Source organism: Heterodontus francisci, chromosome 18 (genome assembly GCF_036365525.1).
Source record: "Heterodontus francisci isolate sHetFra1 chromosome 18, sHetFra1.hap1, whole genome shotgun sequence".
Lineage (NCBI taxonomy): Eukaryota > Metazoa > Chordata > Chondrichthyes > Heterodontiformes > Heterodontidae > Heterodontus > Heterodontus francisci.
In genome coordinates this window covers 30,492,091-30,509,249 of record NC_090388.1, presented here as the reverse complement: position 1 = coordinate 30,509,249, position 17,159 = coordinate 30,492,091, and the positions used below count along the sequence as shown (strand labels likewise).

Sequence of the window (17,159 nt, the reverse complement as noted above, 5' to 3'; positions counted from 1 at the left end):
AGCCTCTGTATCAGAGGATTTAAATACTTAGGGAGAAAAAAAATTCTATGGATGTAGAACTTGGAAAACGTAACCACTGATTGTAATACTTTTAACATCAGGAAATGCAAAGCATCCGTACCATCCTTACTCTTTTACTGTGCAGTAGGTCATGTGCCCATTGACTTGTATTTACGTTACAATGTTAAAATATCTGGACAAAATATGAGGTGACAGGAAAGTAGATGGTTTAGATAAAGTTGCTAGTCTAATCTTAAGGATGAAAGAAGTCTAATCAGAAACATTTTTAAAGAAATCTTCTATGCGACTACCATTTACCTGATTCAGCAATGATGGACCTTTTCAGTGTACACCTTGTAATGTTAGTACGAATAAAAAGTCAAATATTTACTTATCAAAACATTTCTTATGAACAATTTCCTTTGTCCTTCCTTCACCCCACAAAATTCTAATCACTGTGCACACTGTTACATTCAGGAAAGCAAGTGGTCCAAGTAGCAGCATGCATTTAATTAGCAGAATATCAAAGTAGTAAATAATTAAGCAAATGACTGGAGATGATTATAACGCAAAACACAAAAAAAGGAAAAGTATGCAGCGCTGCATTTACAGAGGGCCAGTCTGCTGTAGAAAATGCTTTGAAATAATTCAGTGCTCATTTCCCTTTCCAGATCTCCTCTGAGTATTACAGATCAAGATAGCGAACCTCCTTTTTCCAGCCTAGTTAGGATTCCCACATAAAAACTGGTTTCTCTAGAGAGATTCTGATCCTTGCTCATTTCCAAGTACTGACAGATGCGGTTTTATATATCAAATGCTCTACTGCTGCTACATGCTCCAAAATAAAATACAAGCAACATTTTTCTTCTATAACTTCCCTGTAAGATATTACTTTCCTGACATACAGCATGTTTTGTTTCACAATACTTTAGTCACTTTGCTCAGTCGTCTCCCTCTCCCCGATACTTAATTTGAACATGGATAGTAAACTGGCACAACAGAAGACAAATCCCGTTAACCCTAATGATGGTAACAGAGATACCAGTTTGTATATCCTCACTCAAATGTGAAAATAGAAGCACTGTAAATAATTTATTGGGTGTACACTTTAAGGTTACAATTCAATGTCTGGGTTCTCATGATTATTTGAGTTTGTCGTTAGAAGTCATTCTAATCCATTTATTATTTAATATTTATTGTGCAATGCAATGGACACAAAGAAACACATTCATAGCTTTTAATACATGGCTAAATAATTTCAACTAAGATGCTTGTCTTATAAAATTCAATAGTGCCTTCAATGTGCTTGTTAGCTGCATATTAGTATCATATAAAAGTCACTCACATATGCCATCTACTGGAACCTTTTAGCTTCACTGGAACAAAATAAATGTATTTAAGCAAAAAATGTTTTAAACTAAAACATGGTATTCAGCATAATTATATAATTGCAATTATAATGAGACTGATAAGTTCAGCCCTGGCATGCACTAGTTATCAGCAATGCACAATAACACTTGCTTAATTGGAAGCTGGGACTATACTGAAGGAATGCAGAGGATAATGTAAAGTGTAAAGTTAGAGTTGATGGTATAAGCAAAGCTCTGTATTGCTGCAGTTGATGATAATATGTAGGTCAATGTACCCATGAGCTTTAAATGATAGCATTTCGGCTCGTTTGATGGCACAGCTGGTTAAGCCAGTAGTTTAGTCGAATCATAAAGTTTCAGGTAGGTCCCAGGTTCAATTTCCAGTCTGTGCAAATCTGTCAAGGCAGCAGTAGTGGGTTCTATAATTACCCTCAGTATCCCTTGGGTGGAGGGAGGATGATAAATCAGGTAGGGGTTCCAGTAATCTACTGCAAAATGCATGGTCCTTTAATGTGACTATGATCTGGCTCAGCTGTGGTGATTTCGAAGTCAAATATCTTACCATCACTCACTGTTTAGGGTCACCATGAAGAACAGCCACTTGGGCGAGTTACCGGAGGGCAACCAATGATCCTGGAACCATACCCAATAATGCCAGTGCTTTGGGAGAGGATAGAATTAAATTGGCAGAAAAAAAACTATATTGTGTGAAAAAACATGGTATTTAATGAATTTCCAAAATATAATTATCTGTGCATACTCCAACAGTTTCATCAGTGATGGAACTGAATGGGCCAAGTGAAGGTAAATTTGGAATTATTTTTGTAAGGGCCAGATATTGGTAGGCCTCAATCAGTTAAGCTGCACCACAATAGTCATTTGGTGCCCCAGCGGCTTTCTGGCCCAATGTAAATGAGTCCAAGGTCACGACATCCCTTCAAGTGCAAGAACTATCCAGGGAGCAGTTGCCTGAATGTGAAAAATCAAGCCCATGGAGTTCGCGTTTGCAAGTAAATGTGCATGGTATGAAATTCATGGAGGAAATTTACAAAAGCCAAATCAACTGGGATTTAAAGATTGGTATCAAGTAACATCCTTCTGATTCAGAACATGTATCAGTATCGAAGGTACCCATATAGCAGTCTCATTTGTTCCTCATAGTTCTGTAACTTCCTCTGCTTCAAATATTTTCCTTTAAAATATTAATATCCAAAAGGTCTCTACCCCATCCACTCCCTGTGCCAAACAATGCCCTTGTTTGGGGGTTTGCCTAACCTTTTAAAAGGTTTTCCTAACCTTTTAAAATGATGATCTGTCATCACTGACTGACCAATAATTTCCCTACTCATTCTATCAAAACTCTTTATAATTTAATAAAACTCTATTAAGTCTTCTATTAGCCTTCTTTCTTTCAGTGGAAATAGTCCCAATATCTCAAGTCTCTCCTTATTTAAAAAATATTGGTTATCTTTTAGAATTTGGTCCTGTTCTCGCAGGTCTCTGGTTATCACAGAATTATAAAGGACTCCAGATCTCATATATACATTGCGGTAGTGAATGAACTTGAGTCATGGACAAACCGGTTGCCCTAGTCCAGTGACTGGCGACTGTCTGTTTGCCTATTTGTCAATAGGCAAGCTTTCCTATTTATCAGTGTCTGATGGACTTTACTTTTGCCACTGCTACTCGACAGTCACCCGATTCAAGTAGGATGGGAATTGCTCCAAATTGCTGGTGTTCAATACGGGGAGGGGGTTAGGTTACACTCGACTTACTGACCAGGTTCTGGTAGTGGGCTATGAAAGAAGGCTAGGAACCAGAAGAATTTCCTCTGTTGTGGCCTCAGGGGATGAAAGATTCTCCCTGACCTGGCTGTCTTGAATAACATCTCAATCCACATCAAGTGTGTGTGTGTTCCTCCTGCTCCCACCTCAGTGGACTGTACCCAATGAGGTAAGTCTGCTTTTTAAAAAAAAAACTATTTCTGCTGACCACTTTTCAAGTGAAAATACAAACATATTTTTGGTTTCCCAGTTGTGAGCAGTGTCCACACCCTCAACGTCTGGTCTGTTCTCTCCCCAGATATTGTCTGACCTGCAGAGTGTTTCCAGCCTTTTCTGCTTCTGTTTCAGATGTTCAACTTCTGTAGTTTTTTGATTTCTCAACATAATTTTGGTACTGGCCGTGCATGTTTATTATACACTTTTAAAAAAATCTTTTGAGATATGCAATCTACTCAAATTGAAATGGCTCACGTTTCCCATAGTGAAACAATGTACTTTGAGGGCATCAAATTGCTACCACTTAATAGTTTCTAAACTGAGACTTGACTTGCACAAGTGGGGAAGATTAAAACTGGTGCTTTTCCCTCATGAGTACGTCGTGTATGAGCTGAATGAAAAACAACTTTTAGGTATGCTTTAAAACAATGCCAGCAAATGATGTAAAGCCATGCATTTTTATTGTTCTTTTCCATAAATCACAAGAGCTGTTGTGATGGTCTTCCACTAAAAAAAACACTTGGGATCTACCATCACCCACCCAGTACTATAGTATGCAGTGTATAGTATTGCCCAGTTTATGTTAAAAATGCTTCTGAATCTAGCATAGAGTATCTAGTGATATGCAATGTGTGTAACAATGTTTTTAGTTTTCACTGGTGGAAAACATTAAAGAAAACAATATTTATCAGGATCATAACACATTGGTCAAGATCAAAACAATATTGTACCAAGAAATTGTATTAATCGTAATTTCTCCCTCAGAACAGAGCTTTTCCTAACTTCTAGAACTGTAAAATAATTTTATATTTTAGCTTATATATTTGCCACAATGAAATTTTTTATGCTATTTGATATTGTTATTTAATCTCTATGTATGAAATAAAATGTCTTTCAGCATTCTTTAAAATGAGAATAGTAACACTGTCAAGCTGCTGCCAGGACAAGGAATAGCATCTCAAGTAGCAAAGATGACAACAGTTAAGTTTTCTCAGGATCTAAAGGTTGTCCCTGCACTTCAGAACAGGAAGATACCATCAGGAGTAAGGGAAGATAATATATAGACAAGGAGGAGCTGGTAAATGTTACTTTGGCTTTTTAAAATGGGCACAAAGCAGTGATTTATTGCTAACTTCTGGCTTCAAAGACAAATTCTGCTAAACTAAAACTAGGGTTAGTGTCACTCCAATAACCTAGAATTTTCCACAGCAGAAATACCCTCTTCATTTTTCTAACAGCACCCAAAGTTTGCAAGACACACAGCATGCAGCACACATTCAACCTGAGGGAAGGCCACAAGCACGAAGGGCTACTGGCTGGCTCTTTGTCACCAAATGCAGCAGGTTGAATGCGGACATCACTGGGATACTTCCACCAAGAAATAAGAGGCAAGAAGCAGGGAACAACAGCTAAGTAGGGAAACAAAAAAAAGTCCCATTAAACATCAAAATGATAACAAGCATGCATGTTATTTAGACGATATTCAGAACATTCTGATTTTTATGCTATAAACAGATAATTCAGAGTCACAGTAACCCACTAACTTAGTATCTTTGGTGTGACTCCAGTTGAATATTTACAAGTGAGAAAGCAATGTTTCTTATTTATACATGACTTTGGATCAGTAGGTGAAAAAATGTGGCAAAATTGAATATGGGGCATTCGTGTGCAAATGAATCTTCAAGGTAACTTTGTTTTTTTTTACACAGAAAGAGCATAGGCATCTCTGGAGTCTCACCACCTTCTGAGGAGCAAAACAATGATTTATACAGACAAACATACTGCACGGTCATTCTGGAGTATGTCTGAAAGAAATATGCTTATGTTAACTCTGACATCTTAAAGCTGACTTACTGCAAAGCCAAAACAATTTTTCCTGTTTTTACAAGGAGAGAAAAAGGAAACAAAATTAAGTGTCACAATGAACAGCCTCAATGAGCCATTAAACAAAAGTAAACATGTCAACTTCAAAACGACTGTGCTGCAAAACAGAAAGGGCACTGATGAACTTCCATTGTGGGAGTCTGTTTATTGTGAACGAACACAAATGGCAATTAAAAATAAAACAAAAAGATATACAAGAACAAAATATTCTTGTTACTTTCGCAGAGCCTGTCGTGAAAATGAAAGTGTTCAGTGATGTGCAATTACCTAGAAGAGCTGCAGTCTTACTCGGTCCCCGCAGCTGATCATAAAAGGTCTTCCTATTCAGTATCATCAATTGCAGTACCAGGCAGCCTGTGCGCCTACCAATCGAAGCCATCTGGCTTATGTCAAGCCTGTGGGTCAGGCAGCTACAGTGCAACAGGAAGAGAGGCAGTGATGTCACTCTGCAGGTCAGGCAAAGAACAAGGATGTATTTTGCAATTAATAGGCAGTGTGCCCCAGTACTGGGGTTCCAGCATACTTGAACTGGGTGATTTATGGTTAATATAATCTGTTCATGGTGCTGGTAAAACAGGTGCCATCTACTGGTGAAAGCAAGCATTACAAAGCAGGATGGGTAAACTCAAGTTTCATTTTGCATAAATGCACAAGGTTATTCTTGTGCACATTTCATCAATAACGTACATGCATTCACACTGCACAATCAATCATGCTAAACCCATTTAAGTTTAACAGGTTGCCATTTTATTTGCATTCTAGATTAATGCCTTTGTTGTCATCAGTTTAATGAATAAAATGGACCAGTCAACAATAGGGTTAACTGAAAGACCTTCAGATACCATGATAACTCAGTCAGTAAATGAATATGGAGGTTCCAAGATTCAGTCCTTGAAATGTTTTCTGTTAGCTAATGCCAGCCAGCAGTGCTTCAATTGATATCAATGTTTCCAAGCTAATGGGGACATAAAATTAGTAAGGGACCCCATTCCCTATCCTGTATTACCTGCATGTATCTGAATGGCAGGTGAGGACAGGATCAGGTTGAGCTAACACTCCCCTCAAATGAATAGCCTGACAACACTCACTTGCAGCAGTGGCCTTTGCCTTGTGGGGGCCCCACATAAGGTTCAGTTTGGAGATTGGATACATGTTAGTCCCTTTCCATGTGCAAAAAACAGGCTTAAGGTCAGTTTGATGCCTCCTTTACTAAATGGGTTTGTCCCAGGCATAGCTGGCAATGGCTGTGTTCAGGTAAACCAGGCCTACATATGGCCTAAACACAGGTCACCACCACAAAGCAAAGCTTTAAAATATACTTAGATGAATGTGAAGCCAGGAGGATCCACCTCATCGGATTCCACCCACACCCCCCCCTCCCCACCTTCCTGATCACACACACCCCTCTCCCTATTATCCCACTAACATTTTATATTATATAAATGGATGTAAAAATATTTCATGTAAGTAATATTACCACGAGGCTCTGTAATTTATACTGTATACAAGCACTTTTTTCAGATATAAATTTAATTCAATTTGCATTAATTTATTTTAAATGAGCACTCCCTTCATTCCAAATCCTTTAAAATTACATAAGCTTTTAATATACAAATTAATCTTATTTTTCAATTAACTAGATTAATTTCAATTTCTAAATTTTGTACCATATTGAATCAATTTCACATTTATTTTTAACCAGCATTTAAAATACCCCTAACTGACTCAATACTCATTATATCATATAAGTTCCTCTCTTTAAACAAGAGCAAAACCTCCAAATCACCATGGCGAAAACCATGGAAGATCGGCTAGCATGTGTAAAAGTTTTGCATTTGACACTTGTCACATTCCCAAACTATCACACTTGGTTACAGATCCAAATAGTTCTCCAATTTATCCTTTAAAAATACATTGGTCTCTATCCCAACCATTCCCTGTGGCAAAGCATTCCATGTTCCAATATCCCCCCAGTAAAGAAATTTCTCCTAACACCTCTCTCTCTCTTTTAAGTGATAATTTTAAACTGATGACCCTTCATCAATTAGAGAAATTAGATTCTCCAATTAGAGAAAATAGTTGTTCCTTATTCAGCCTATCAAAGTCCTTCATAATCTTCAAATCCTACATTAAATCTCCTGTCTTTTCTGTTGCAAAATACTTATGGGCAATGTCCAATTTCCTAGTAAACAATACAAGTTACGATTTCATTCAATTAGGCTATTCCTTCAAGAAAATTAGATCCAATAACCTTTGTGAATGGAAGGAAGGAAAATATTGACTCAGGATTCTGTTTCAACCTTCTAGTTTGTGCGAAGATGAGCAAAGACTCAGAATGGCAGACTGATGATATATTCATGAATTTTCTGTGAAACATTCTGTAGCAGTAAATTGCAAAGTAAAGTTAAAGGAGCTCACAGAACCAGGTAACCTTTCTAAATTGAAACAGAATTTTTAAAAAAGGAGCAAAATGCAGGAGGGAATAAAGTGTAATTGCTGCACATTTTCATTAATTACTGATACAAATACTGTATGTCCTACTATTACAACTAATTAAAGGACATAGTTAAAGCCACCATTAATCTGACTTTAAGAAAGAGACAATAACATGCCATAAAGCATCTGGAGAAGTGGAAGTGTTCAGTTTCAGTACAGGAGAGACTATTGATTACACATCTATTGCAGTTTTTGTTTTGCACAACCTGCCAGCAACAGACTGGAAGCCAATGGGCTTCTAGTGTCCACAGCACCCAGTAAAACAAGCATCAGACGCGTTGACTATGCAAATCAGGGTCCCAATGCCTGTTTTCAGACCCTGTTGTAAATTCAGCATCAACTGGGCTCAGCAAGTGCCACTGCCTAAGGCTAAACCAAATTGTTCACAACTGTGTTAGGTTTCATACCCCATATTGCTACAATGCTAAGTTTACTTACACTCGCCCACCTCCACTTCACCTCAGCCCTTCTGCCCTGAAATCCTGATAAGTATCTTTGTCACCTTTGGACTCAACGACTCCAACATTCTTCTTGTTGGCCTGCCATCCTTCACAAGCTCCAACTTGCTTAATGCTCTGCTGCATTATTCCTGTTCTGGACTACTTTCCAACAGCCTACACTGGATCCTCAACCCTCCAAGGCCTCCAATTTAAAATTCTTGCCCTTAAATCCCTTCATGGCCTTACCCCAACTCTGCAAATGCTTCCTGCTCTATATCCCGCACCTTCCTCCACCCCCACCCCAGACTCTCTTATCTTCCCTATTCTGCCCTGTTGTGCATCTCCATGCCTTAATTAAACAATTCAGGGGGTGGGGAGGAGGAAGAGAGGTGGTGGAGTTTGTTCCCATTCATAAAGCTTCATGCAAGATGTTGTAAACCCTTGGAAAATGTTTTCTCAGAGTTCGCTACTCCTAAAACTCAATTTGGAGTACTTAGCTGGAGTTTTGGTTATTGAATTGGGATTTTATTGTCCATTTCTTCTACAAATGCCAGTCTAACTTCTGATTGGCTTCAGTTCATGTCAATAACAGCAAGCCCTACCTATCTTCATCTTGGTTGCAGCCACTGTCTCTGCTGACCTCTTTTCTCCTCTCAGCATCCTGCACTCGTGTAAATTCATTCCTGGCCCACCTCAAGTGTTTCCCAGCCTTAATCTGAAATATTTTTACTCATATCAACACATCTCAAGAGTCATTCCACACCCAACCCTGAAATCTTTCCTGCCCACCTTAGTTTGAAGAACAAAGATATATTTGTCATCACTTTTACCAGCCATCTGCTGACAGTAATATCAAATATTAAATGTTTTTTTTACCATAATACTACACAAAGCATAGCCCAAAGCAATCATAAAAGTTACAGGCCAAAAGTTAGCAGTGGAAATGAATGGCAGATCACTGTGGTAGAAATCACAGGGGTTTAAAGAAGGAAAATGAGGATAGACTAAATATTGCCAGAGAACAAGCTGTCAAGCACTTTCACCAAATTTGTTTGTAATACTGCAACAATACAAATGTTAATAATTTATAAATTTAAAAAACACAAGTCATCCAAATGTGTACATATTTCAGAGTCCAATTACAGTACTTAGTCAGAATTAATATTTGCTCTATTCCTAAGATGGCTCTGTGATCTTTGATTTTTTTTTTTATTTCCAAAATATACTTTATTCATAAAAATCTGTAAAAATTACATTGCCAAACAGTTTCCAAACAGCACCAAAAAATACAAACATTGCAAGGGAGATCAGTTTCCTTCAATACTGTCATGAGTTTCTTCCCAACCCTTCCGTTTCACAATTGTCATGTCAATTACAGTTTTACATTTACAGCAATTGAGAATATTAACGATTACAGTTCGAGGGGTTTCCCATTGATCCAGCCCCTCAGTCCAGCTTGGTGGGGGAACCTTACACTGTGGTCTTTCCCCATTGAGCCTTTGCTGCGGCTGCCCCAAGCTTTAGTGCGTCCCTCAGCACGTAGTCCTGGACCTTGGAATGTGCCATTCTGCAACATTCGGTGGTGGACAACTCTTTGCGCTGGAAGACCAGCAAGTTACGGGCAGACCAAAGGGCGTCTTTCACCGAATTGATAGTCCTCCAGCAGCAGTTGATGTTTGTCTCGGTGTGCGTCCCTGGGAACAGCCCGTAGAGCACAGACTCCTGTGTTACAGAGCTGCTTGGGATGAACCTTGACAAAAACCACTGCATCTCTTTCCACACCTGCTTTGCAAAGGCACATTCCAGGAGGAGGTGGGCGGCCGTCTCTTCCCCACCACAGCCAACGCGGGGGCACTGTGCGGAGGGGGCGAGACTTCGGGTGTGCATGAAGGATCTGACGGGGAGGGCCCTTCTCACCACCAGCCAAGCTACGTCTTGGTGCTTGTTTGAAAGTTCTGGTGATGAGGCATTCCGCCAAATGACTTTGACGGTCTGCTCGGGGAACCATCCGACAGGATCCACCGTTTCCTTTTCCCGTAGGGCCTTGAGGACATTCCGTGCAGACCACTGCCTGATGGACCGGTGGTCAAAGGTGTTTTCCCGCAGAAACTGCTCCACGAAGGATAGGTGGTACGGCACCGCCCAACTGCACGGAGCGTTCCGCGGCAATGTGACCAGGCCCATCCTTCGCAACACCGGGGACAGATAGAACCTAAGCACGTAGTGACACTTGGAGTTTGCGTACTGGGGATCTACACACAGCTTGATGCAGCCGCACACGAAGGTGGTCATCAGGATGAGGGCCACGTTGGGTACATTTTTCCCGCCCTTGTCCAGAGATTTGAACATCGTGTCCCTCCGGACCCGGTCCATTTTAGATCCCCAGACGAAGCGGAAAATGGCTCGGGTGACTGCCACGGCGCAGGAGTGGGGTATGGGCCAGACCTGCGCCACGTACAGCAACAACGTGAGCGCCTCGCACCTGATGACCAGGTTCTTACCCACAATGGAGAGAGATCGCTGCCCCCACATGCCCAACTTTTGTCGTACCTTGGCTACTCGCTCCTCCCATGTTTTGGTGCATGCCCCGGCCCTTCCGAACCATATCCCCAGCACCTTCAGGTAATCTGACCTGACGGTGAAGGGGACAAAGGATCGGTCAGCCCAGTTCCCAAAGAACATGGCCTCGCTCTTGCCGTGGTTAACTTTGGCTCCCGAGGCCAGTTCGAACTGGTCGCAGATGCTCATCAGTCTGCGCACGGACAGCGGATCCGAGCAGAAGACGGCGACGTCATCCATGTACAGGGAGGTTTTGACCTGAGTGCCTCCGCTGCCTGGGATTGTCACCCCTCTTATGCTCGCATCCTTCCTAATAGACTCAGCAAAGGGTTCAATACAGCAAACAAACAAGACCGGGGACAGAGGACAGCCCTGTCTGACTCCAGATTTGATCGGGAAACTTTCAGATTCCCACCCGTTGATTGACACTGCGCTACTGATGTTTGTGTAGAGCAGTTGGATCCAATTGCAGATTCCCTCCCCAAACCCCATTTTGGAAAGCACGTCCATCATGTAGGTGTGCGATATCCTGTCAAAAGCCTTCTCCTGGTCCAGGCTGATGAGGCAGGTGTCCACCCTCCTGTCCCGTACGTAGGCGATCGTATCCCTGAGTAGCGCGAGACTATCAGAGATCTTCCTGCCGGGTACAGTACAGGTCTGATCGGGGTGAATCACCAGCTCCAGAGCAGACTTGACTCGACTGGCTATGACTTTGGACAGAATCTTGTAATCAACATTAAGCAGTGAGATGGGCCGCCAATTTCTGATTTCTGCCCTCTCCCCCTTCTGCTTGTAAATGAGGGTGATGATGCCTTTTCTCATGGACTCTGACATGCTGCCGGCCAGGAGCATACTCTCGTATACTTCCAGCAGGTCCGGGCCGACCCAGTCCCACAGGGCCGAGTACAACTCGACCGGTAAGCCGTCGCTCCCGGGGGTTTTACTCGTCTCGAAAGACTCGACGGCCTTTGTCAGCTCGTCCAGAGTTAGCGGCTTGTCCAGTCTCTCCCTCCTGCTGTCATCTAGGACCTCTGTGATAGATGACAGGAAGGACTGGGAGGCTCTGCTGTCTGTGGGCTCTGTGATCTTTGATGCCATGTGATGAGCCACAACATTAATTATATGTAAGTGAGCCAACCAGTGGTGCTGTCAATCAGGGGTCTTCAACCAGGGACCACGAGAAGGTCAAGGGGTCCACCAAAAATAACCAACAGAAACTCTCGTTTCATCCAACATCTCAATCCGCCACCTTCTTGACAAATAATATTTGCCTACCTCGCACTTCTGGGTCAGATGTGGCCAATCTGGTTGTTCATTTTATTCAGCGCTTTGAACAGGCGATGCAAAACCAATCAGCACAACATTACAGGTAGGACTGGGACAGGTTGGGGGATATTGCTGTGCTTCAGACAGGGCAAGGTGATCCAGTGTGGAGAAAGACAGATACATCAGGACTGGGTTAACAGGGAGTGCATCGAGGTTATCATCAGCCGCATCAAAAAGACAGATCTCCTCAATTCATTCAGTAAGGAGCAACAGCCAGTAAATAATAAATAACCAACAACAACAGAGTCACCAATGGAGAGCTTCCTCTTTATACACATTCATTCCAGTGGTGCCAGTAATGCTGGAGTTTAGGGGCTGGTTCAGTTCATATCCTGTGTTAGTTTGTCTCTAACTTGACGGTAGTGAGAAAATAAAATTGCATATAATTTCCAGCTTTCGATTAAAGGGGGTGGAGTTAATATATGATTGGATTTTCAATTATCAGTGTAATAAAGAAAATAAAGGCAGTCATTAATTCCAAGAAGCATTTCTGCTCATTCAAGAAGATAACTCTAAACATCACAAGCATTATGGGATTCTTTCACACTCATGAAAAGACTTGTTGAATGACCCAACACTGATGCGTTGGGCTAAATTTTAACCCCCAAAAATGGGTGGGTTGGGGTCGTTTCAGATGTAAAAAGAAATCTGGAACAGGAACCGCCTTGAACCCGCCCACTTCCGGCTTTAACGGAGGCAGGACACGGTGCAGGCAACCAATCTGCCCATGAGAAGTGGGTTTGTCATTTAAATATTGTGATGAGGCTGCATACCTTCATTTAAACAGTCATTCTATTTTTAAGCACAGATGACTGGATTTCCAGTGCCTCAGGAAACTTGGCATCTTAAAAAGAGATGAGAGAGGCTGAATACATGAGCTAACTGTCTTTATAGCATTGCTTGTGGGTCAGGAGGAGCTGCAGTGTTTCCTCCAAACCCAACAAACTTACCAGTAAACTACACCACACTCCCCTCCTGTGATTTGCCTGCTTTGCCCACACCCCGACCACCATCTGCTCTCCCCAGCCTACCAATAGAACCCACCCAACCACAACGGAATTCCAAGGGCCACTATCCAACCCCTGTCCTGGGTTCCAACACAATCTCTTTCGTGAAGCAGGCATTCCACCTGTTACAAACAATGCGGGGGGAGTGCACTGTTTTTTCTAGTTCCACTTCTCCACGGATCACAACATATATTTAAATCTTTACTCAGTTACTGATATGGTCAATCATAGACTCTGTTTTTATCCCAGAGTAAAAATACACCAACCAGATTTCTTTAATAAACTAAATAATCAGTTTATTATAAAACAAGACTTAATCTGTAATGAAGCAAGGAATTAACACACAGATTAAAATATGAAAGTTTCCTTTTTACCTTAGCCCCTCACACACACTGGTTAACCAAAAAATAGAGATTCTTTTCTTTAAAGCTGTGTTACAAAAAAAAACACAAAAAAGAAACTTTGGCCAAATACTTGCTAATTCTTGAAGAAAAATGAGAAGATATGGAAAGATGTCAGTTGTCCCTTTTTGGTTTGGCATCCCAAATATGCATAGGTGGCTGTCACTGGGATCTTCCTACAACAGTTCTTTTCTGGCGACATTGAGAATCAGTTCAGCCGGCTTTCCAGAGGAAACGCGGCAACAGGGGTTTCTGGCAGGCTTTTCACGAGGAATGCAGCATCAATTTCTCCATATCTTACGCTTGCTTCTAAGAGCTTCTCAAAGATTTGGAAAAGCTGGCAGGCATTTCAAAGAGATGGGAAAAGGCTGAGCTGTGGTTTTGTCCTTGGCAAGCTGATTCTTAAACTCCTTTCAGAACACTGTCCAAAGTGAAACCAAAAAAAAAAATCTCAAGAGTCAAGCCTCCTGACCCCTATAAATCTTGACCTACCACTTCTCGGTAAACATCTCCCCCAAGTCAAAAAGCCCCTGTTGGGTATTTACCTGAAGACAGGTGATTTCCAGTAAGGGTTATTTACAAACCAAGTACAAACGACCTTCCGATGACCTCAATGAAAAAAAATCCATGGAATCCTTTTCAGTTTTCCCAAATAAAACAATATGCATAATTCTAAAATACATAAGTCCTCAAAAAATACTTAGCAAAAAATATAGAAGCATCATAACACACCTGAAAGGCCGCCAGCCTGTCAGTTGGGCTGGGAACCCTGCTTAAAGGAGCCCTGCTATTAAATTCTGCAGGACATTCGGGAAACATGTTTTTCTTAGTTCCTCGACATGGTAACAGCCCTCCCGTATAGGACCTGCCTCCAGGTTAAAATCCAGGCCATTATCACAAGATTATTTCCTGAATTGCCTGCAACCTTAAGTTAATCAGGTCCTAATCAGCAGTGTTTTGACAGTCACCAAATTAACTGTGAATAGAAACATCTCTTTCTTAATTCTAACACCAGTGTGTCCAACAGTGCATAATTAAAGGTGGCTTTTTTAAGACCTCCTTCACCCTGTTGACAGGCTACCAAAGTTAGTTAGTCATTCACTTCTTACTTCGAATTTCCAAGCTTTCTCAGGCAGCACTCCCTCAGTACAGCACTTGAGATTATGCAATCAATCTTCTAGTCACATTAAATAAAACAAAAATATAAATATATGTTTAATTGTATAACTAATTTTTATATAGAAACACAGGAGAGGGGGCAAGCTCAGAAGCAAAAAGCTTGAAAACCCCTGACTTAAAAGGCCTTTCACACAGTAAATTATTTGAACCCCTACAGATCAAGTCAAAGACAATTCACTTACAGTTACTGGTGGAAAATAAGCTTTTCAGATTTTAGTTTTAAAAAATTGCATTTATATAGTGCCTATAATAAAAATGTCTCAAGGCACTACACAGAAGCATTATCAAACAAAATTTGATACCAAGCTACATATTAGGACAGGTAACCAAAAGCTTGATTAAAGAGGGAAGTTTTAAGAGAAGAGAGAGGTAGAGATGCAAAGATGTTTAGGAGAGAAAATTCCAGAACTTAGGTCCTAGATAGCTGAAGGCACAGCCAACAATGGTGGATTTCTTTTGATGCAAAAAGTTTATCAATAAAATTTACACCAGTAACATGAATATACTTAAAAACTTACATATATTAAGAAAGCATCAGTCTCCCTTGTGATCATCATAGATTTCACCATTGTGATAATTGTGATGTTAATACAAAGTACTATTTCAAAATCCCAATCTAAACTGTTAGTTTGTTAGTAGTTAGCAATTTTCCCCCTGTTTGGATCATCAGATTTATTACCATAAAAAAAAGGAAACATAAATGAATTTCTTAAGAAGGTGAAATATATTTAGATTAGATTAGAGATACAGCACTGAAACAGGCCCTTCGGCCCACCGAGTCTGTGCCGAACATCAACCACCCATTTTATACTAATCCTACACTAATCCCATATTCCCAACAAACATCCCCACCTGTCCCTATATTTCCCTACCACCTACCTATACTAGTGACAATTTATAATGGCCAATTTACCTATCAACCTGCAAGTCTTTTGGCTTGTGGGAGGAAACCGGAGCACCCGGAGAAAACCCAAGCAGACACAGGGAGAACTTGCAAACTCCACACAGGCAGTACCCGGAATCGAACCCGGGTCCCTGGAGCTGTGAGGCTGCGGTGCTAACCACTGCGCCACTGTGCCGCCCCTATATTTGGGATGTGGTTCTGAGTTAAGATAGCAGAGAACACGGTATTTGGCTAATTGTGGATAAGGAACACAAAAACAGAAAGGCAGGTTAATTATCATATCATACCAGGGAGGGAAAAGGATATAAAAAGAAAACAAAATAATTACAAAAGTAAGGGAATAATAGTCATTATTTAGGATAATAATTTCTAAAAGTTTTAACTTCTTGGAAGGGGAGGAATGGGATGTGAATCCACAGCATGAAATACTTCTAAGTGAGAAAGTGGGTTCAACAAGCAAGCCTCATATTATTTTGAATGTTGATATGTGCAGCTGTGATCTGCTAGTTAGGATACAGGATGTGTAAAGTCTGGTTGTATCTTTTCTGAAATACAACTAACATTTATTTGTGCCTGATGATCCTGTAAATCCATCAGACATTATCTAAGTTTAATTCGTGATTGCTGAAGTAACATCAGGCAATGCTGGAAAGACGACCTAGATAAAAGGTCAAAAATGTATAGCTAATCTCTAGACTTGCCTCTTTTACAAGAGAAAGATACATTTAACAATTGCTTTAAATGATGCCAATTTTATAAGCTTATAGTAAAACCAAAAAAAAACAGTGAAAGTCTGCTGCCCACTTTTTAAACTTAAACAATTCAAAAGTTACAGAACTTTATGACTAAGGCAGAACACGTAACTGCATATCTACACAGAAGAGTCAATTAATGTTTTTAAACTGATTTTTGGTGTCTTTGCTGACAAAATCTACTGTAGTTTCTCTCAATCATAACACCATAAACAGGAAGTCAGAATGGCCTCTGGAGGGTCAAGGTAAAGGAATGTAAAGGGTGCAATGAATAGAGTCAGGTGTTCTACTCTATTCATAACACACTTAACTTTCCTTCCCCTTTGACCCTACAGGCCATATTAACTTCCTGGTATGATGCTGTAAACAAAATAACTTGGTGCCTCAAACGTGTCTCGTTTCAAGTGCATGTTGTCAAGCTGTGATGTGACTTCATGTGCTTAAGTATAGTCATTTTTAAGATGTAGGTATCTAGGTCTTCACATTCACACAAAAAGGTGGCTTCCAAGCCAATGTAGAAAATATTCTGTTTACCTCCTAATTTAAGCATTTCCTTGGTGAGCTCCAAAAAACAGTTCCCTACCATTTTTATATCACACTCAACACAGGAAGGTTACAAGGCCACATAGAATAGAATACCATTTAAAAATCCGTAACTTAATCAGGAATTATTCTTGGTGGAGTCAATAACATCCTACCACCAAAAGTTACAAGTACTTTTTAAGTGAAATTGCATAATTATAATTTAAATATGGGGCAGGATGAGCACATTTTACCTGTATTTCTCCATACACTTGCAGTCTAGCCCTATTTTCTTACAGCTATTTAGGCAGCAGACTCA

General features: G+C 40.6%; 1 protein-coding gene and 1 long non-coding RNA gene across 4 annotated transcripts in view; one reads left to right on the top strand and one right to left on the bottom strand.

The window, feature by feature from the left end:
• Positions 1-17,159, bottom strand: part of msrb3 (methionine sulfoxide reductase B3) — a 111,417-nt gene that overhangs the window by 83,412 nt on the left and 10,846 nt on the right. The window contains exon 2 of the mRNA XM_068051217.1: positions 5,522-5,700. Within this exon, the coding sequence (XP_067907318.1) occupies positions 5,522-5,633 (112 nt within the window). The 5' untranslated portion in view covers positions 5,634-5,700. The remainder of the gene's footprint in view (positions 1-5,521; positions 5,701-17,159) is intronic.
• LOC137379524 (uncharacterized) lies at positions 3,060-5,447 on the top strand. Of its 3 annotated transcripts, none has more exons than XR_010976840.1 (4): positions 3,060-3,323; positions 4,269-4,448; positions 4,609-4,758; positions 5,080-5,447. It is a non-coding gene; the product is annotated as an uncharacterized lncRNA (long non-coding RNA). The 3 variants fall into 3 exon arrangements; XR_010976841.1 differs by having other exon boundaries at positions 4,609-4,783; XR_010976842.1 differs by lacking the exon at positions 4,609-4,758.